This window comes from Balaenoptera musculus, chromosome 19 (assembly GCF_009873245.2).
Source record: "Balaenoptera musculus isolate JJ_BM4_2016_0621 chromosome 19, mBalMus1.pri.v3, whole genome shotgun sequence".
NCBI lineage: Eukaryota > Metazoa > Chordata > Mammalia > Artiodactyla > Balaenopteridae > Balaenoptera > Balaenoptera musculus.
In genome coordinates this window covers 31,281,956-31,304,396 of record NC_045803.1, presented here as the reverse complement: position 1 = coordinate 31,304,396, position 22,441 = coordinate 31,281,956, and the positions used below count along the sequence as shown (strand labels likewise).

Genomic DNA, 22,441 nt, shown 5'->3' with positions numbered 1-22,441 from the left:
CTTAGGATCTAGTATTTCTCATTTCAAAGAGTAACCTCGTTTTTTCAAACTATTATATAAAACCACAGTGCATTTAACTGACTTAGTTAAATTTAATTTCTTACTTTAAATTCTAAGAGGAGAAAAAACTCTTTGAAGGAAATCTTTGTTTAGATAGCATAAAAGTAGAGGTCTAGTTGGTAGTAGTACTGACGGTCATGACTTGTGTTATTACATACACCCTACCAGTCAAAAGTCAACTTCTTTAGGAATAATAACTATTGCTGCTTTGGCTAAAATTTGAGTCTTTCATTAGAGTAAAATTATGTCTGACATTTCATAAGGCTTAAATGCAAACAAAAATGATTAATCACATTCGTAAATATGCAAACTTACGTTCAAACCACGATATTAAAAAGGTATATTACATTTCAGACAAAATGGCAAAACCAGAATTTTTAATTGCCAAGAATTTTATGTAGCAAGTTTGTTCAGTAACATAATAAAATAGGAATATTACATTGGCATAAGTGGAATTAAAGAACATAAAATATTACTTTAAAACAGGAAAACAATGGGATCACTTTCAAGAGCCTCACAGAAAGCTTGTAATTTAAAATGCTACTTTTTCATGATTAATGGGATTAATATGTGGGTTTTCTATGATAAAAATCATGGTACCTGAGTAATACATACATTCAATTGCATATGACAACCAATATTATAAACATGTACTTTCCTAATTACTTAAGAAATTGTTTTCAGCTTATTCAATGCTTTGTCTAAATAGCTTAAGATATGTAAAAAGCAAACAATCATACTGTTTCATCCTTCATACTTAAGGATGAAACTTTTTAGTAAGCATGCGTGACATATGATAAAATGGCACTTGAGGGAAATTATTGCTTAACCTAAAGGAAAAAAATATCACTGTTAAATTCCTGCCTGGGGGTTAAATTGTGGTCTTGCATTAATAAAGTAGGTTTTTGGATTCCTTAGCTTTTGGTGATACTTTGGAACCTTTCGTATTTTCCCTGTAGATATTTCAGGCAAGCTCTAAAATTTGAGAGGACACAATAAAACTCCCACTTAGATGATAAAATATATTAATTCTAATAATATATAAATAAAGTAAATCTGATTCATTTACTGGGCAAGGGCTACATTCTAAACTACCCAACTCAAATTAAACTAAACTCTGTGGCAAACAATTTTTCTCATTAGGCAATTAATGTTACCTTCAATAAGGCAATTCCCACATAGCCTTTGGCCATAGCTGTTGTCTTTAAAACAAAGTTCTAAATCTGTAGATCATGCAAAAGGTTATGATCTCCTTAGCAGGTGGTTAAGGAAATCTACAATAGGGATGCATGGTCAAGAGAATATGAGTTTTTAAGAAGTCTCATCTAATTAGCGGAGCTCTCCCTTCCAATCCCCCCATGTTCAGTGATCCAAGAAACTGAAATGCAAATGGAAAAAATGAATCTGTGAAGTTAAAGGTATAAAATTCTGCAACGTTCCTCAGACTCTTCATTCTTATTTCTAGAATGGGAAGGGATTAAAGCTAACCTTATTTCTTTAGAGGAAAGTGATGAAAAATTATTTATACTTTTAAAACTTTTTGCAGCATTGATTAATGCTCATCAGTAAATAAGGGAGACCATTTCATTCATTTGGATATGCAAATTAACCTGGAAAATCCATAAAAACATCTTTATCGCCAATAAGCCTATCAGTATAGCAAAATATAATGTAAAAGAAAATGAATATTACTTGATAAACACATGTGAATAGAAGCATTTCAGTAAGAAAATCTATCTTTTTTTTATAAAAAAGCTTTCTATTTTAAACATCATTACTCAATCACAAATAAAATACTATCAATAAACGCCTTTGAAATTTCAAGTAAAAGCCACCGCATTTTCCTTATTAGGAATGTTTGCTTTCAGTCGTCCTTTTTGTCTGAGGTACTCTCTTCATGACTTTCAGGGCTGACTTTATTACTTACGACTGAGGGAGTTGCTTGGACTTCTTTTGGTAATGAAAACACATGGCACGTCTGGAGGTCTAAGTAGGTTGTAAATATCTTAGCATATTCTGGATGCTTTAGGGCAAAACTTTTAAATTCCTCTAAAAGAGGAGAAAAAACAAACTGCAATAAATTGAGGTGAATCTTCTTTTGGCATGATGCAGATTAACATATGATCTTAATAATACAATGATTGCAAAAGTCTATTACTCAACCCCTATAAATTATACAACCACTTTGGGAGATAGTTTTTTCCATTATCTAGTCAAGTTGAAGATATGCATACTTTATTCCAGGGTATATAAGCGAGAGAATTTGTGCATATTGTGTTCTGGGAGACATGTATGAGAATGTTCACAGCAACATTATTCATAATAGGTAAAAAATGGAAACAATTCAAATGTTTGTCAACAGTTGGAATGGCTAAGTAAATCATGGCATATTCGTGGAACAAAGTGCTACACAGCAATGAAGATGAATGAATAGTTGTGTTGTAACAATGTGGATGAATCTTAAAACCATAATGTTGAATGAAAAAAGCCAGATGCAAAAGAACACATGTTGTATGAGACCATTATGTAAAGTTCAAAAACTTAGGCAAAACTAAAATATATTTAAAGATGTGTACTTTTGTGGTGAAATGCTAAAACAAAGCAGGCAGAGATTCCTTTTTAAGTCAGGTCAGCAGTTCCCTCCTTTAAGACCGAGGAAGGGGTTCTGTTTGGGAATAGGCACATGGAGGCTTCTAGAGTTATTGAAAAGCTCTATTCCTTGACCTGAGTGGTAGTTACACAAGTGTTCATTTGTAAAACTTTGTTGTGCTCTATGATTATGTTTTATTTGTTTTATGTAATTTTATTATTTTTTTGTAATAAAAAATGTTAACAAAATTTATTACCCAGGACTCTCTATTACTGGCTTTTAAAACTATTTTAAACTTTAACTCTGGTAAAGAAATAAATCATCTTGAAAAGCTGAGCCCTGACTTATGATCAGTAAGGGCGAGTAGAGTGTACAATATTCACTAATCATATCACAAGACCCCTGAGTAGTAGGCCTCCTTTTATCTCAGATGTTTGAGATTTAGGAAGTGAGGTAGAGTATAGCAGGCTTACAAAATTAACCATAAGAATTTGAACCCCAAGCCTCCGGTAACCTGGAGTTTCTGAAATATGATGTTACCCTCAAGTTTGACATTTCTCTCTCCTCTTCTGTTTGGATGGAGAAAACTTTATTGAGCTTATATAGCAAAGCGAGCCTGGTCTTTGAATCAGCTTGCTATTTGACTCTATAATAAAAGGCTTTTAACCCAATATCCTATTTCTATCCATTCACTAAAAAAAAAAAAAAAAAATCCTCCGATAACCAATTGTCTACTTCATGGCACATTAGACTATCTAGCAACTCTATAAGATAAAAACAGGTCTTAGTGATGAGGAAGTCACCAGATAGAGCCCAGATCATTCTTTGCAATTACAACATTATTTTGCATTAACAGAGCACTTTATATTTCCAAATTAGGCAAGCTATTAATTGTTCTTTCTTAACATCCAAAATAAAGATTTATCTGCATGAGTCTATTTCAATGACGGAGACACAGAGGACGTAAGTGACTTCTAAGATACGTGGGCAGGAGTGTTGATCTACTGAAACCACGAGCTTTAATTTTAAGACTTGTGCTCTGGTCAAAAGATCAAGGCTCTCTGTCCTCTTTGGGGATGCTAGTGGCATTAAAGAGTAACTCATTTCTAGAAGTGCTGAGAGCTGGCAATAAGTGGAATTTGGGCATTAATTTGGCTAAAGGAAAACCAAGAATGAAAACAATTTAAACAATAACATTTAAATAATGTAAATGTAAACATTCATGATACATTTCTATACCTATTCTTTCATAAAATCATACTTAAATACCTCAAACATTCCTGCAAAAAAAAGTGGGCTTGCATAATATTGGGGAAAGGGAGATATTCTGTGTATTCTAAAAAGAAAAAGGTTGAACTCCAAAAAACAGAGTAGATTTCCCTAAAAACATATTAAAACTGACAGGTAAAAATATGACTACCTACAAATAATTCTTAGTATTAGCTTCCATTGAAATAGTTATTCCAAATAGTTTTTCAAAATTTGTAGTTTGGAGTAATACAGAGTATTAACTATGCAATGAAAATGGTCAGAGAATTAGTACACATAGGGTTTATGACTCTTAAGTTTTATATCAGTATATACTTCCCATTTTATTCTTTCTTTTTTTTTTAATGAACTTAATAGAGTAAGTGCCCTAGGCACTTAATTACCTAAAATAGAATAAGGACAGCCAAAGTGACAGTAATTAAAAACAGAAGAGTAAGAGAAGTCTGTGAACTAATTCCCCCATCCCATCAAAGTTATCAGGTTGAAACTCTTTGAACACCGGAAGGAAAAAGGCATTCAAGAGGAATCCCCCTCTGGCCCACGAGAGAAGACTGGGGAAGATAAGCCACGCTGACATCTACGATCACATCAAAGCTAAGGCAGGGGCCTCTCCACTGAGGTGTGTTTCCCAAGGACACTGTGAAACTGATGAACCATCCCTTCAGCCCTTAGGGGACTTGTCTTCATGTGTGGACTCGAGCCATCAGGAGAAAGGCTGGTCACCGGTGGACGGACCTGCCATTGGCCACAAGGTCTTCCTCCACGATAGTCCCTACCTCACAGGGGTGCCATCAACATGATGTGAGATAATGAACGTGAAAGCTCATCTAAGCCACTAACAGGAAACATTAATAGATGGTTTAGCTACTGTTATTACTGTGGGTCCCTCAGTCCATATCCCTCTACCGTGGCTACAACTCTGACATTCTCTAGGAGATGATCTTAGGTAAGTCACTTAAATTCTTTGCATCTCAGTAACATAAGAATAATGAAGAGTACTGATCGAATAGGCTTGCTATAAAGAATAAATGAATTAATATATATAAAATGTGTGAAGAGTGCTTAGCATATGGTAAGTCCTCAATAATTAGCTTCTACCATTACACCACTACGACTATTATTAGTATCATCATCATTGTTACTATTAATTCTATTGTTAACATATTAGTGGGGGGAAACAACACTCTTGTATGAGGGTCAGTCATAGTCTGGATGTACGCTGTACACTGTACAGAACACCGAATCAGGAGCCAAACTGCCTACTCACCATACGAAACAGAATCCCCCTGGGCTATTTCCTTGAAGAGACCAGAAACATCAAGGTCAGGCACTCCAAGGGAAGCCTGCAGAATGGTGGCGAACTCTTCCTCTGTTATGAAGCCATCCTCATCAACATCAAAGAGCTGAAGGAAAAAGAAAATAAAGTCTAAGAATGAGCTCCTCCAGAGCAATGGTGGTATGGAATAATCTTAAAAAATAAACTCTTTAGTAATTCAGACATTCATTGTGCCGAGGGCTAGGGATATACGTCCATAAGTATGGTATCTGATGCCTTCACAATACTTATAGTTTAGTGGTAGAAAGAGATAGGATTAAAATAGGGGCTACAGGGGCTTCCCTGGTGGTCCAGTGGTAAAGAATCTGCCTTACAATTCAGGGGTTGCGGGTTTGATCCCTGGTCAGGGAACTGGGATCCCACATGCCGCAGGGCAACTAGGCCCACGCGCCACAACTACTGAGCTCTCGCGCCTCAACTAGAGAGACCCCCATGCCACAAACTACAGAGCCCATGCACCCTGGAGCCTGTGCGCCACAAGTAGAGAGAAGCCCGTGCGCTGCAACAAAAGATCTTGTGTGCCGCAGCCAAAAATAAATAAAATAAATAAATAAAATAATAAATAAATCTTTAAAAAAAATAGGGGCTACAACAATAGTAAGTACAAAAGCACATGGAAAAAATAGGCGCTATAACCATAGTAAGTACAAAAGCACATGGAAAAAATAGGCGCTATAACCATAGTAAGTACAAAAGCACATGGGAGTCCTGTGTAGAACAAGATGAATCCTACCTGGAGAGATCAGGGAAGGCTTTATGACATTTGAGTTGGGTCTTAAAACATGAAGAGATATTCCCAGAACATACAAGGACTGGCAGGCAGTTGCCTGGGGCTCAAGTCAGGAGAGAGAAAGACAAGCAAGGATCAGATCATGATGGACATATAAGGCCTCATCTACCCCTGCAGGATTATGATGGGAAGGGCTGTGGGGTGACTGCCTGTGAACTGAGGGAGCTCTCTGAGGCAAAGTGTGGAGGATGGAGAGAGGGCAGAAAGTTGAAAAGACTAGAGGCAGGAATTAAGAGTCTGGGGTGGAGAAGCAGGAAGGGCAGGAAGAGACAGAATTTATAAGGAAGCAAAGACAGGACTTACATATCAATTAGAGGTCTGTAGTGATGGAAAAGAAGGAGCTAAAGACGGCTGAGGGATTCTATCTTGGGCAAGCGGGTGAAAGTGGGTTATGTTACCAAGAGTGGGAAAACAGGTTCCCAATGAGATCAAGGGTTAGACCTGGAGAGCTTAAATTTGAGTCAGAAGTGCCAGGAGGAAGTAAGATTCAGCACATCAGCTCAGGAGAGTGATAACGCTTGAGATATGAATTCAGGTAAGGATTGAAGTGAGTGTGTTTGAGCTTCTCTGTGGAAAATGCACAAAGTAAGGCAGAGCCCTGGGAACAGCAAGAGTTGAGGTGTGTGCAGGGAAGAGGAACCGGCCAAAAGAACTCAGAAGCACCAGCCAGAGAGATGGAGAAGCAGAAAGAAAGAGCATGCATCTTGGAAGCTAGGGAAGGTTTTCAGGAAAGAGGAAGAAACTCTGACTGTGGTAATGGCCAACAGAGTAAAATGGCATAGGAAGGCCAAGCAAGAAGCAAGAAGGTTTGCTGGATTTGGCAATTAGGAGATCCTGGCGACGGATGGTAACGGGAATCAAGCAATGACTAGAGAGGTGAGGCATGGAGGCAACAGGCATGGTTCTTCTTTTAAGAAATTATGGAATAAAGCACAGGAGATAAATGGGGTAATAGCCACGTACAAAAGGAGGCTGCCTTCAGGAAGGGAGAGACTGAATATGTTTATAGGCAGAGGGAAAAGGGTGGGATAGACTGAAAGTCAAGCAGCAAAGCAGGGGTAACTGATAGATAATTAATATGCCATATTCATAATCCTCTCCAGTGTATTAACATTTTTTCATATCAACACGGACTCTTTGCAGGCACTGAACCAACATGTTCAAATCACTTTACACACTCATTTAACCCTAATAATAGTCTTATGTAAGGGAGGTGTTGTTATTAGCCCTATCTCACAGATGAGAAAGCTGAGGAACAAGGAAGCCAGGTAACTTTCCCAAGGTCACACAGCTTGTAAATGGTCAAGCTGTCGCCCAAATGCAGGCAGAGATCTACAGTTCCTGCTGTTAAGGTATCCACTTCTGATCAAATACACGATCAAAAACAGGCATTGGATAAGGTGTGATAATCATGAAAAGAACAATAAGCAAATACTGAATAGTGTTTTAATTGTCCACTAGGGTGGGAAGAGAAAAATATAATTCGAACTTGTGATTTGCTGCCCCCAGATAAGAAGGCACAGGACTCTTAGTCCATTTTCTACTACTCAGCCCCTAAATGGACGATAAGATAGCTGGAAAGTGCAAAGTGAATTAGCTAGCATTTGTTTTTCACAACAGTAGCCCCGGGGCTCTTTATGGGCCTTGGACTTCAGACATTAACTGCCAGGATTCAGTCACAACCTCCCCCCACCTTCTCACAAACTCTAATTTTTCTGTGAAAGTCTTCCATTCCTAAAGAATTCTCACCAACTTATCCAATCATCTAAATCTGGTGCTTTGATGGCTCTTCCTTCTGTATAAGTTTCCTTCACATGTCCATCCTGGGGACTTTTACTTCCTCTCCATTTGTCCTTTGTCACAACTACCCCACAAAAACCCCTCCATTTCTCTCAATTCCTCATCGCTCCCAATAGCCTCCCTACTACAGAGTTCCCAGATCTAAGGTAAATCTCATGCTCTGGGCTCTGGTAGAAGGTTTAACACCCCACTTTCCTTGGAGAATGGGGGAGCGATATCTCCCCAGTGCACGGAATGCTGTGGCACTCTGCATCAAAACATCCTGTCTTTCCTAGCAAGCACATGGTCCAAGACCATTTGGACTCTGCCTGGAATTTGAATGATGAACGGCGTTGGAGTTTGCTCACTCTAACGGCAGTGCCCAAGGGAGATGTAGAGCAGCTCCCGCAGCTGGGACCTCGGGAGCTGCCTGCTTCGGAGTCTTCCCTGGAGCCTGCTTGCTGTCCTCACAACCGAGTCCTCCGCCAGAGTCTATGCCTACTGCTTACAACTGAAGAATGCTGACTAATACTCTACCTCTAAAGGTCACCGTGATGATGAAATATGATCAAAGATGGGAAGTTAACTGTGAAGTGTTACCCAAATAAAAGGGTGTGAATGCATTCTGTATATACACAAAATGATACTACTAAATGAAAAATAGAAGCATGCCAAAATAATTTTCAAAAACATCATACAGGGACTTCCCTGGTGGCACAGTGGTTAAGAATCTGCCTGCCAATGCAGGGGTCACTGGTTCGATCCCTGGTCCGGGAAGATCCCACATGCCGTGGAGCAACTAAGCCCGTGAGCCACAACTACTGAGCCTGTGCTCTAGAGCCCGTGAGCCACAGCTACTGAGCCTGCGAGCCACAACTACTGAAGCCCACATGCCTAGAGCCCGTGCTGCGCAACAAGAGAAGCCACCGCAGTGAGAAGCCCGTGCACCGTAACGAAGAGTAGCCCCTGCTTGACGCAACTAGAGAAAGCCCGCACACAGCAACGAAGACCCAACACAGCCAAAAAATAAATAAATAAAATAAATAAATAAAATAAAATAGGCAAATAGACACTTAAACAAAACAAAACAAAAAAACCAAAACATCATACACGCCTGAGAAGGTTAAAAAAATAACCAAAGTAAAACATGACACTTGCTTTACTGAAAAAAGAGCTAATTATAGTTTTAGGTCCTTCTTTCCTCTCCCTGTCCCCCCTCAAAACCAAGGTCTAGGCTAGAGAAAAATCTCAGGACTTCTTTAAAGACAATAATTACTATGATTAAGGGCCAAATTTTCTATCAGGTCTTTCATTGGTAAACCCAAAGTGACCACTTGCCCAGCTGACCTTATAATCACACAGACAATCCCAGAACAGAAACAGAAATGTCTGGGTTGGAATAAGTTAGCTATGTGTATAATTTTAGGTTTTATGATGAATAAGTCTGTAAAAGTTTTCAGCTTGGAAAGGGTTCTGGCCCTTGCCTTGAGACCATCTGCTAAGCATCAACCTCTTAGGTTCTTTATAGGCCTAGCAGTTAACTCAGTTGAAACCAATCTGAAATAAAAAGTCAACCTGGGGACTCCTCTGTCAAGGATAGAACACATGGAAATTCGTGAGGCTATCCCAGGTGGCCTCCAAGACATGAGAAAGGACTCTGGGAGGAAGAGAGTCTTTCTAGATGACAGAGGGGAAAACACTTGTTGAGGATACAGTGGGATATTCTTCTCAGAGAAAATCAGGAAGAAATAAGAGTAGGGAAGAGGCATGGGGAAGGTCCTCAGCTGTTATGGTGGATGAAGCAGAGACTCAAAGAGCTGTACGATAAGATTCCACATACACAGCTTGGTAAGTGAGATCAAGTTTTTGTTTTACTTGAGAGCAGATCATGTAAGATTAGAATATGGAAGGGACCATCCCATTCAAATACTAATTAGATAAAGCACCTTTCGTCTCCAAAGAACCAAAACACACTTTGGGAATGTATTCTTCCCTCTCCTTTTTGCATATGTAAGTGATAAAATGGAATCTGAGTTCTCATAATTCAAACCTCCATTAACTTCTGCTAGGGATGGGGGACATGGATTTTATTCATCTGCCCCTCAACCCCCCATACTGCTGTGACAATATATGTGATATACAGGAAAACACAGAGAGTGGAAACTTGAGACATTTATGATGGTATTCACCTGACACCACCACAACAAAATAAACTCCATCGGGAAAAGATCACCTAAAATACCTCTGACATACAGAGTGAGAAAATAAGGATGGATCAGAAAACTTTCTGCCTGGTGAATTGGGATGACTATAGACAGGTGGTGTTTATTTATAAACCTCACTTTGGGGCTCCAAAATGGGGAGGCTGAAAAGAATAAATTTTAAACTAATTTATGAAATCACCTGCTCTTCAATTTTAATGCTGTTAACTAGGCTGCTTCCAAAGACTTTCTTTTTGCTTAAATGGATGCTTGTCTTTTCTTTATTCTCGGTAGCGATTGTCTTAATCACATTGCCCTCGTGTACATGTCACAGCAGATCTATAAACACTCGTAATAGATGCACTGATTTTCAGATAATACACTTAGAGTCAACACTTGTTTACGAGACAGACCAAGATGATTTCAGTGGGGCTGACAGTACCTTAAATGCCACCTGGATGATCTCCTCTGTGTTGGCAGGGTTGCATAGGACAGCCAGGCCAATTACATACTCTCGGAAGTCGATACTGCCATCATGGTTCTGTGAAAGGATGGCAGAAATCAGTTAGCAGGGCCACTGGTTGAATGACTATTAATCACAGCCCACAAGGCAAAATTCAGACATGCCACGCAGCTCAGCCTCATCATGCACTGAGCCGATTTGGAAAAAAGTTCGCACTGAGATAGAACAGCTAGTGAGCGGCCCACCCATTCCCAACTCAGAAGGAAGAAAAATATATTCCTGTTGAGCGATCAATATAAACATTTTATCACTGAGGTTCATTTAGAGTGGCTGTATGGCACTCATTGTGGGTTCCTGAGCTCAGCCTTGATGGGAGCCACTCTGGGAAGCAGGATGGGGGATTTCATCCTAGGTGGGACTGAAGCCTTCATTCCACCATCGATGGTGGGCCTGCCATGATGGCCAACACCAGTGGGTCATCACTAAGAGACTCTCTCCATGTAGGAGATAGAAGGGAAAGGAAAGGGGCAAATTGAGGCAATAATCACAGCTACATTCTTTCTTCTTTCTGTGCTTACTCTGCAGTAAAGCAGGAGAAAGTAAGCAAACCTGAGCAACTTCAAGGGCCCCTTAGTGATAGATATCGGGCCCTGGAAGATCCTGCACTTCTAAGCCTTGGAAACTAAACGTAATTCGTATGATGTTTATATCTATACACTTCAGCAGGTATTTCTTGATGGTATTATAAAAGAAGGGGTTGATAATTCTAATCCATGCTGACCGAACACAGAGTTTTTCCTACACATGAACTACTCACCTAGATGGGAACACTGAGAAGATGAAATGGGGAGAAAGGAGAGAGAGCTTAAGGAAGAGAGGAAGAAAGGGAGAGAGAGGCAAGGCAGAGAAGGAGGGAGGATGGAAGGAAGAGACAGAAGAGAGAGAACAAGAAGGAAAGGGGAGGAGGAGAAAGGAAAAGTGAGATGGAGGGTGGAAGAGAAAGATGGAGGGGAAAGAGAGGAGGAGGAGGGAGAAAGGAAGAGAACAATAAGCACAATGATTATAATCCCAGGTGTGGAATCATTTTGGCAGCAAGATCTTCATGTTGCCAGATAAACTATGAACTAGTAACAACAAAGCTAAGTGTGATACTTGACAGGTTAGCAGACGTTTGGCACTGATAAGAGCATAATCTTTAACTGTGACTAAGTGTCTACATTTCAACCATCAAGAGTTCCTCTAGGGCAGGGATTGCCTTCCTCTGTGCAGTGTATTCCCATTGCCTAGCACACACAGGTAGGTGCTAAAAACGATGCTACCTTTTCCTCACCTACCCTTACCTACTATTGATACTTTGGGTTCACCTTAAGACACTTTGGCAGTGTTTTTCACTGGGGTTTCATAGATGAGCTTGAAAGGGAAGGCTGTGAATCCCCTGAAAGGGTGTGCCTTTTTTTTGTTTTTTTGTTTTTGGCCGAGCCACAGGGCATGCGGGATCTTAGTTCCCTGACCAGGGATCGAACGCGTGCCCTATGCAGTGGAAGCGTGGAGTCTTAACCCCTGGACCGCCAGGGAAGTCCCGGCCCTTTTTATATGTACATTTTTCTAGGGAAAAAAAATCTTGTAGCTTTCCTCAGCTTCTCAAAGCAACCAAGACTCACTGTCACCATACTACTTTATCTTGCTGCAGGGTGGGAACTAAAAAGGAATAATTTACCTTCACTTTCTCATTGGAGAAGGTAGAAACAGAGGATTCAAGATTTCCCTAAAGTAACAGGGTTTCTTCCTGGGATTTAAAACTCAGGTCATCCGACTTCCATTTTTGTCCGATTACCAGCCTCTAAGACAGCTGTTTTCTGCCTTTCCTTTAATCGACTTTATTGAGGTATCAATTACAGTCAATAAAAAGCATCCATTTTAAGTGTACAGTTTGATGTTCTTTGAAAAAATGCAGACACCAGGGTAACCACCATCACAATTGATGGCTACGATATTTTCATCCCCCCAGAAGTTTCAGAGAAGGTAGAGTTTTAAGGGACATAATTTTCCTTGTTGTGCCACTAACGTTTAATTTTCTCCTATACTATGGAGGGATGTTGTTCATTAGGACTTAGAGGCTGAACAGCTTATTGAACCGTGAATATATGCTCAATAAAGGTAAATTTATTCTGCAATTGGTTTTCTCTACTAAGCAACATAGAAGTCTTGAATAGAAGTTCTAAAGTATAATGAACCGGTTTGCAGGGCAGAAATAGAGACACAGATGTAGAGAACAAATGTATGGACACCAAGGAGGGAAAATGGAGGGGAGGTGGGTGGTGGTGGTGGTGTGATGAATTGGGAGATTAGGATTGACATATATACACTAATATGTATAAAATGGATAACTAATAAGAACCTGCTGTATAAAAAATAAAATAAAATTCTAAAATTAAAAAAAAAAGAAGTTCTGAAGTATAGATATAAGAATGACCTATGAATATATTCAATATCCTGTGATAAACCATAATGGAAAAGAATATGAAAATAAGTATATATATGTATAACTGAATCACTTTGCTGTACAGCAGAAATTAACACAACATTGTAAGTCAACTATACTTCAATTACATAAATTAAAAAAAAAAGAGTGATCTATGGACACAGAAGATACGGTCATAGGTAGTATGATTGGAAATAGGCCTTTGATTTATTGTGAGGCATCCAATTTTTATCTGTATTACCGGACCCTATGTATAATACAGGTCAAGCATTATAGCTTATTTTTCAGATGGAGAAAGAGAAATGTAAAAGACCTTTAGTATTACTGCTATTCACGAATAAAGGTAATATTCTGGACCCCTGGTTTTCTTTAACAGTTTTATATGAGTGGCTTTGACCAACAAAAGAATATTAAAGCAGACTCTTGATAATCAATCACATGGGAAACTATATGTAAGTTTTCATCCTAGTAATGTGAAGGAAAAAAGGCAGCATAGAAATTATTCTGAGAGATTTCATTATAGGACTAATAAAATAATACATTTTAAGGTTCCAATTTCAGAATAATAAAATTTAGAACTGGAAGGAATCTTAGAAATCATCCATTCAACTTCTTCATTTTTACTAATGAAAAATTGAGATGTAAGTTTTACTTGAGGTCACAGAACTCACTATTGCCATAATGACAATTAACATTTAGGTAATCTGACTCCCAATCATTCAAATTAAAGCAGGCAAGTTGATAAAATATATTAAAAAACAGATAATAAAAAAGTATACAGCAAAATACACTCCTTTAATTTTTCAAATTAAAATCAGTCCCATGGTAAAAAATTATTCCTCAAAGCTGTGGTTCTTTCCTTTAAAAACCAATGGAACTCCTCAGGAAGAGTATTATTATTCAAATTCAATAAATTCTCAGTTATCCAGGAGAGTTAGGAAAGAGGTATTCTGTTTACCTCAATATTCTTATTAAGAGCATATTTCTACCCACCTGCATAATTGTATTATCAATTTTCTAGGAATTAAATTGTTTTAATCCACTTAGCATTAAAAATAGACATTTAAAAAAAAGTAATTCTGAAAGCACTTCAAGATTAATAGGTACATTAAGTATCAGTGCCCTGCAGGTGCCTCAGCAAATATTTTTTAAGGCCTGACCATGGGTTAGTTGTGCAATATTACTGATGAAATTTCTGATTGAAGTTGATACATAAATCAACTTTTAAATCACATGCACTATTACTCAAAAAATATTTTAAAAGTGACCTTTAAGATGATATACAAATTTTGAATGTTTTTGGACATTTGCTGTTCTTAGGTACAGAACACACAGTTCTTTTTCCTGCTATTATAGGTTATAGAATTCAGTGTATTATATCAAGACTAAGGTGTTTTTCAAAATCATATGGGATATTTTGAAATTTAAAAATGTAGATGTATAATTTCACATTTAAACAAAATCATTATTATTTTCGACTTACTACATTGATTGTATTGCTTTTAGAAATGTGAAAATGAGATGGAGTTATATTAATGAAAGCCCTTCATCTTAGGCTATCAGTAGTCTTCCATGTTGAAAAGGCAACATTTGAAAAAAATTATCAGGTAAATACTCCCTCTTACACTGAAGATGTGCCTTTAAAACACCAACTAAAACAAACAAACAAACAACAAAAAAAAACCCATTGGATGGAAATTAAGAAATTCAATCACTTGTTAGGCTATTGGTTCTACACAATGCCAAAGGTTTGTTTACTTGGAAAAATTCAGACTTTGGACTAAATTTTCTGGGATCCACTCTAGGGCCTGGGGTTATTTGTCAAATTTTACACAAATTCAGAAAAGAACAAAAGAGAAACTTAGGTAACTTCAGGATGTTTTGCCCTGTGCATGCAGGAGGAGAATCATAAAAGTAGGTAATCCCTTAACTAGAAGAGCAAGACAAATACTTAATACCACCCCTAGTGTGAGATAATTGTCTTAACTTTCATAAAACATTTAAAATGAAGTGAGGGGAGAAAAGTGGGGCTACATTTTCTTTTCCCCAACCATCATGTGGAAAGGTTAAATTATAAACTTAATACTCTGAGACCTTAAAAGGCATCTTGGCAGATTTCCCCTTTCCTGGCTATATTATTACAGCCATGCCTAACATACTAGTGGCCATATTCTAAAACAGGGATCCTGATATTAATGTGTGGCTGCTGGCAGCAGCCTCATCCTTATATAACCACACCTGTTTTAAGTAGCTCCCCAGACCAAGTTTAAATTACAAGTCCCTTGAGGAAAGCGGACGTGATCTCTGGGCTTGGCTCAATTCAGAATTACACGCATGTGGTATTTCATAAATATTATATGATGGTGATAATGGTGTCCACAGAGGCTAAATGCCAACCTCTTCTATTTTCACTGGGGATCTCTAACAGGCAGCTGAGGGCTGTTAACAGGCCAGTTACATCATTTCAAGAGTTACAGCTTTCCTCTAAATGAGTCAAAAAGGAAGGATTTATCTTCAAACTCAGGATGATCCTCCAAAGTAGAATGGGAGCGAGGGAATGCATTAAAAACCAGAGAAGCAGGAGGGGTAGAAACCAATTAAATAGGCAGATGAACAGAGCACTTGAAAATGCAGCCTGTCTAGCTGAGTCTACTGGCCGGGAATTCCTGGATTCTGTTTGCCCCGTTATCACCACCTGAATCAAAATGAAAAAGTCAAACCAAGGGCCATTCACAAGAAAGGCACAACTACCCCTGCTTTTTGGGTGGCAGTTTCTCCATACTCCTATCTTCTTTCTTTTGGAAGCTGGCAACACTGACTCCTGTGGGGGGCCTCAGTTTTCAGCTGAGACTAATATGAAAAATACAGTGAGACAGCCTAACCTTAAAGCTGTGGCTGTCAACCTTGGTTGCTCTTCAGAATCACCCGGGGAGCTTTAAAAAATACTCATCTCTGAGCCCCACCTCTAAAGATTTTTATTTAACTCACGTGGAGTGGGACTCAGCTCAAGCGCTCTCCCAGTGATTCTAAATTGCAGTCAGGGCTGAGAACCACTGCAATAAAGACGCAGCAACATTTATATGTATTTATACATCTCTCTATCGCTTTAGATACCAAATAACTGGTTATGATTTGTGTACATTTTCTTTGTTTACTTTTTTTCCTGTCTGCAGTTTTCAAACAAATGAAAGAATATTCTTTGCTCTGAGGCAGGGCAAGACATGACAAGAGCTGGCTAACATCAGCAGGGCATGCCTGATTTTGTGTGAAGTACATGTAAGAGTGATCACTTTGATTCATTAAGGCAACCAGAGACATTTCAACTATAAGTACACTCTTTCATTCCCCAATGCCCTGATCCTCTTTACAATTATATCAAAACAAAACTGTTACATGCTTATTTTGCAAAAGAAACGGGACTAAAGAATTCTAGATTTTAGATAGTTGTTTCACCATTAAAAAAAAATACTACCTTTTATAAAACTGCTTAATTTCACATTTCTGAACCTGTTTCTATACAGTTAAGCAGATTTCCAGGAAAACACTTTTTTTTTTTAATAAATGTAATAGAAAGACCAGATGTGAATTAAGAGAAAAACAGGTTTTGAATTTCCTGCCTCCTCACCTTTTTTAAAGGAAAAAAATATATCTCCTGAGAGCTTTCTTGATTTATTCCAGGATTTTTTTCAAAATTTCATTCTTAACAATAACAACAACAGCTTTCCTGCTCTTTGGAATTCATTCACCAAATAAGAAATGACCTATTAAAATCTACTCCATTAGAGCCTGCCCTGCACTCCCATCACATAAAGTCCATATAAATCCCGTGTCTCAAAAAGCCGACAAACCACTCAGAACATTTTTCATGAAAAATCTGTTTAATTTAGCAGTAAAGGGCAGCACAAGTTCAGAAATAGGTCGGGTTATGAAAGAACTCAGCAGGAAATGACAGCTTTGGATGGGGTAACCGCAACCGTGCAAGAGCATGGCTAAGCTTCCAGCACTCCTGTCCCCGGGGGTAGTCCTGACTTAGTGCCCACTTTAGGAATACATGGTCAGCTGCAGCCATTCTTGGGTAGACACCTGAATCAGGCCATCCGCATCTCTATCCAGGGATTTGAAGGCACGAAACATGGCATCCAGGCGAACCAGGCAACCGATGAAGTTGTTAAAATCCGTACTTCCATCCTCATCGGCATATCGGCGGACAATCATTTGGTAAAGTTGTTCCTTTAGCTGGAAGCCTGCTGCCTGCAGAGCCCCCCGCAGCTGAGAACTTCCCAGAGACCCAGAATGGTCCCTGTCATATTGCTTATAAATACGCTGCCATTTCTTGATGTTGTTCCAGAAATACTTAAATTCTTCGAAGCCCAGCTTTCCAGTTGCGTCATTGTCCATGATGGACACGATGCTCCGGCAGGTGTCAAGACTAAAGCCGTCGGACTTCAGATCCTTGTGCTTAGACAGGACTTTGTTGAGAATATTCATTAGGTCAGTGGCACCTACCTCCATGTCTGGTCCAGCCAGCTGTGCAAATTGTTGCCGAAACCGCCTAACTTCCTCACTTTCGTTGGCCTCCACGTTGGTGAAATGCTGCTCAGTGGGTGGTGGTTCCGGGGTATACTGAGCAGCTGCAGCCTCACTGATAAAATTCACAAGTCCTCCAACTATCCCTCCAATATTTCCTCCTCCTCCTCTTCTCTGACTGCCTCCTCCAAGAAGGTCTCCAAGAGCTTGTCCAAGACCTTGACCTTGATCTGCTCCTTCCAATAGAGCCTTTGCAAGAAACATGCTTTCGGTTTACCAAGCAAGGGTAAAGGCTGCTGAAATCTTGGAGGTGGTGTGAGAGAGATGAAATGGAGTCTAAGTAGTTTACATGTGGAAGAACTGGCTTTTCTGTACTTGCTTGCACTGTACCACACCCTGGGTGCACCTCCTACCCTAGTTGCCTGAATTCCACTGTAGTTGCCTGAATTCCACTAGGTCCTAGCACCTGCCATTTTTCAGAGGGCGTCAATAAAATACTCCTAAGTCACAGTATGTCTGACAAATTAGAAGAAATCATATTTTTAAGTGTAATATATTAAACTATACATTTCCATATGCTGTTAACTATTTTTAGTTCTCTTTCTCAGCACCTGAAAGATGACGTGGAGTTTCCTAACAGGAGAAGGTAAATGACTCAAGAATATCAAGAATTTCTTTTCTAAGGAATGTTTATTGTTAGGGTACAATTGAAGAACTCCAGGGCACTGGAAAAATTTTTACCTAATTCTCTTCCTTTAGCAAAGATTTGCAGCATCCAATGTTCTTAAGAAAAACTTGGAAGGGGGATCTTTAAAATGCAGGGTCCCCAGGTCCCATCCTCAGAGATTCTGATTCTGTATAGTCTGCTGTGGGGCTCATGATTACGTTTTTGGAATCTTTTGGAAGTGTAACATTCACATAGAAAACTGTACAAATCACAAATATATAGCTCAAAGAATTTCACAAAATGTATATACCCATGTCATAACACCCAGATCAAGAAACAGAACATCACCAGGACTCCCGAAGCCTCTTCATGCCTCTTTCCAGTTATTCTCCTCTCCCAAGGGTAACTAACCATTGTCCTGACATCTAACACCACAGATTCATTTTTGTACCTTAAATAAATGGAATCATATAGCATATACTTTTTTGTACCTTGTTTTTAAATTTTTAATTAAAAAATTTTTAAATTGTGGTAAAATATATGTAATGTGCAATTTACCATTTTAACCATCTTTTAAAAAATATTTATTTATTTATTTGGTTGCACTGAGTCTTGGTTGCGGCAGGTGGCGCCCTAGTTGGGCTCCTTAGTTGTGGCACGTGGGCTCTTTAGTTGCAGCTCGTGGGCTCCTTAGTTGTGGCAGGTGAACTCTTAGTTGCGGCACGCATGTGGGATCTAGTTCCCTGACCAGGGATCGAACCCGGGCCCCCTGCACTGGGAGCGCAGAGTCTTAACCACTGCGCCACCAGGGAAGTCCCCCATTTTAACCATTTTTAAGTGTACAGTTCAGTGATATTAAGTACATTCACACTGTTGTGCAACCATCATCACCATCCATCTACAGAAATTTTTTCTTCTTGCAAAACTGAGACTGTCCCCATTAAACATTCCTTCCTCCCCTTAGGCCCTAGCAACCACCATTCTACTTCATGTCTGTATGAATTTAACTGTTTTAGGTATCTCATATAAATGGAATCATACAGTATTTGTCCTTTTGTGACTGGCTAATTTCACTTAGCATAATGTCTTCAAGGTTCATCCATGTTGTAGTATGTGTCAGAATTTATTTCTTTTTTAAAGCTAAGTAATCTTCCATTGTATGTATATAACATTTTTTTTATCCATTCGTCCATTGGTGGATGCTTGGGTTGCTTCCACCTTTTGGCTTTTGTGAATAATGCTGCTATGAACATGGGGGTACAAATATTTCTTCAAGTTCCTACTTTCAAATCTTTTGGTTATATACCCAGAAGCAGAATTGCTGGATCAAATGGTAATTCTGTTTTTAATTTTTTAAAGAACAACCATACTATTTTCCACAGTGGCTATACTATTTTACATTCCCACCAACAGTGTGCAAGGGTTCCAATTTCTCCACAGCCTTGCCAACACTTATTTTCTGGGTGGTATTTTTGTTTGTTTGTTTGTTTTTTGATAATATCCATCCTAATAGGTGTGACAGGATATCTTATAGGGGTTTTAATTTGCATTTCCCTAATGATTAGTGATGTTGAGCATCTTTTCATATACCTGTTGGTCACTTGTATATCAAGAAATGTTTATTCAAGCCCTTTGCCCATTTTTTGATTGGGTTGTTTGTTTTTTTTTGTTGTTATTTTGTAGCTCCTTCTACATTCTGGATATTAACCCCTCATCAGTTATATGATTGGCAAATATTTTCTTCCATTCCATGAGTTGCCTCTCCACTCTGTTGATAGTGTCCTTCAATGCACAAAAGTTTTAAATTTTGATGTAGTCCAATTTATCTAATTTTTCTTTTATTGCTTGTGCTTTTGGTGTCATATCCAAAAAATCAACAAGAAATCCACTGTCACAAAGCTTTTCTCCTATTTTTTTTTTTAAGTATTTATTTATTTATTTATTTATTTTTGGCTGCGTTGAGTCCTAGTTGCGGCACGCGGGCTCCAGAGCGCATGAGCTCTCTAGTTGCAGCACCTGGGCCTAGTTGCCCCGCGGCATGTGGGATCCTAGTTCCCCGACCAGGGACCGAACCCATGTTCCCTGCCCTGGAAGGCGGATTCCCAACCACTGGACCACCAGAGAAGTCCCTCTCCTATGTTTTTGTCTAACACAAAACATAATAGCTTTAGCTTTTATGCTTAGGTCTTTGACCCATTTTGAGTTAATTTTTATATATGGCATAAGGTAAGAGTCCACTTCATTCTTCTGCATGTGGTTATCCAGTTTTCTCAGCACCATTTGTTGAAAAGACTGTTCTTTCCCCATTGAATGGTCTTGACACCCTTATCGAAAATCATTTGTATGCACACACACAGGTTTATTTCTGGGCTCTCTATTCTATTCCATTGGTTCATATGTCTGTCTTTATGCCAGTACCACACTATTTGGATTACTGTAGCTTTGTAGTAAGTTTTGAAATCAGGAAGTGTAAGATTTCCAACTTTGTTCTTTTGCAAGACTATTTTGTCTATTCAGCATCTCTTGAGATTCCATATGAATTTTAGGATGGATTTTCTGACTTCTGTAAAAAAAAAATGTTGTCGGGATTTTGATAGGGATTGCGCGGACTCTGTAGACCACTTTGGGTAATATTGACATCTTAACAATATTAAGAATTCCAATCCATGAACACAGGATGTCTTTCCATTTATTTGCATCTTTTTAAATTTCTTTGAACAACACTTTGTAGTTTCCAGTGTACAAGTCTTCTACCTCCTTGGTTGTTTATTCCTATTTTATTTTTTTTTAATGCTGCTGTAAATAGAGTTGCTTTCTTAATTTCTTTTTCAGATTGTTTACTGTTAGTGGATAGAAACACAACTAAGTTTTTTTTTTAAAATAAATTTATTTATTTTTGGCTGCATTGGGTCTTCGTTGCGGTGCACAGGCTTCTCACTGCAGTGGCTTCTCTTGTTGCGGAGCACGGGCTCTAAGCGCGCGGCCTTTAGTAGTTGTGGCATGCGGGCTCTAGAGTGCAGGGTCAGTAATTGCACTGCATGGGCTTAGTTGCTCCATGGCATGTGGGATCTTCTTGGACCAGGGATCGAACCTGTGTCCCCTGCATTGGTAGGCAGATTCTTTTATTTATTTATTTATTTATGGCTGCGTTGGGTCTTCACTGCTGCCTGTGGGCTTTCTCTAGTTGGGGTGATCAGGGGCTACTCTTTGTTGTGGTGCACAGGTTTCTCATTGTGGTGGCTTCTCTTGTGGAGCACGGGCTCTAGGCTTGCGGGCTTCAGTAGTTGTGGCACGCGGGCTTCAGTAGTTGTGGCTTGCGGACTCTAGAGCGTAGGCTCAGTAGTTGTGGCGCATGGACTTAGTTGCTCTGCGGCATGTGGGATCTTCCCAGACCAGGGATCGAACCCATGTCCCCTGCATTGGCAGGCAGATTCTTAACCACTGCGCCACCAGGGAAGTCCCCACAGCTAAGTTTTGTGTGTGGATTTGTATCCTGCAACTCTGCTGAATTAGTTTATTAGTTCTAACAATTGTGTGTGTGTGTGTTGTCTGCAGGATTTTTTTACATATAAGATCATGTATTCTGGGAGCAGAGATAATTTTTCTTCTTCCTTTCCAGCTCATATTCCTTTCATTTCTTTTCTTGCCTAACTGTTTTGGCTAGGGCTTCCAGTACTATGCTGAAGAGGAGTAGTGAAAGCAGGCATCCTTTTGTGTTCCTAATCTTAGAGGAAAGATTTTCAGGCTCAAACCATTGAGTATGATGTTGGCTGTGGGCTTTTCACATATGGTTTTTATTATGTTGAGGTACTTTTCTTCTATTCCTAGTTTGTTAAGTGTTTTTATCTGAAAGGGTGTTGAATTTTGTCAAATGCTTTTTCTGGATTGATTGAGGTAACTGTGTTTTTTCCCCTTCATTCTGTTAATGTGGTTTATTACATTGATTGATTTTCATATGTTGAACCACCCTTGCGTTCAAGGAATAAATCCCACTTAGTCATGATGTAAAATTCTCTTTATGTGCTGTTGAATTCTGTTTGCTAGTATTTTGTTCAGAATTGTTGCATCAATATTCATATGGGGGACTTCCCTGGTGGTGTAGTAGTTAAGAATCTGCCTTCCAATGCAAGGGAGATGGGTTCGATCCCTGGTCAGGGAACTAGATCCCACATGCATGCCACAACTAAGGAGCCCATGAGCCGCAACTAAGGAGCACACGTGCTGCAATTAAGTAGCACACGTGCTGCAACTAAAGGAGCTGGCGAGCCGCAAGTAAG

General features: G+C 39.1%; 2 protein-coding genes across 2 annotated transcripts in view; both read right to left on the bottom strand.

Annotated features, from left to right (window-relative positions):
- Nucleotides 1-422: 422 nt before the first annotated feature.
- LPCAT2 (lysophosphatidylcholine acyltransferase 2) overlaps nucleotides 423-22,441 on the bottom strand; it is a 64,136-nt gene continuing 42,117 nt past the window's right edge. Inside the window, exons 12-14 of the mRNA XM_036834524.1 lie at nucleotides 10,468-10,566; nucleotides 5,187-5,322; nucleotides 423-2,109 (exon numbers count right to left, since the gene is read on the bottom strand). Of these exons, the coding sequence (XP_036690419.1) occupies nucleotides 1,925-2,109; nucleotides 5,187-5,322; nucleotides 10,468-10,566 (420 nt within the window). The 3' untranslated portion in view covers nucleotides 423-1,924. The remainder of the gene's footprint in view (nucleotides 2,110-5,186; nucleotides 5,323-10,467; nucleotides 10,567-22,441) is intronic.
- CAPNS2 (calpain small subunit 2) lies at nucleotides 16,830-17,867 on the bottom strand. Its single transcript, XM_036834525.1, has one exon. It carries the CDS (start codon nucleotides 17,759-17,761, stop codon nucleotides 17,012-17,014), a length of 750 nt encoding a protein of 249 aa, XP_036690420.1. The 5' UTR covers nucleotides 17,762-17,867; the 3' UTR covers nucleotides 16,830-17,011.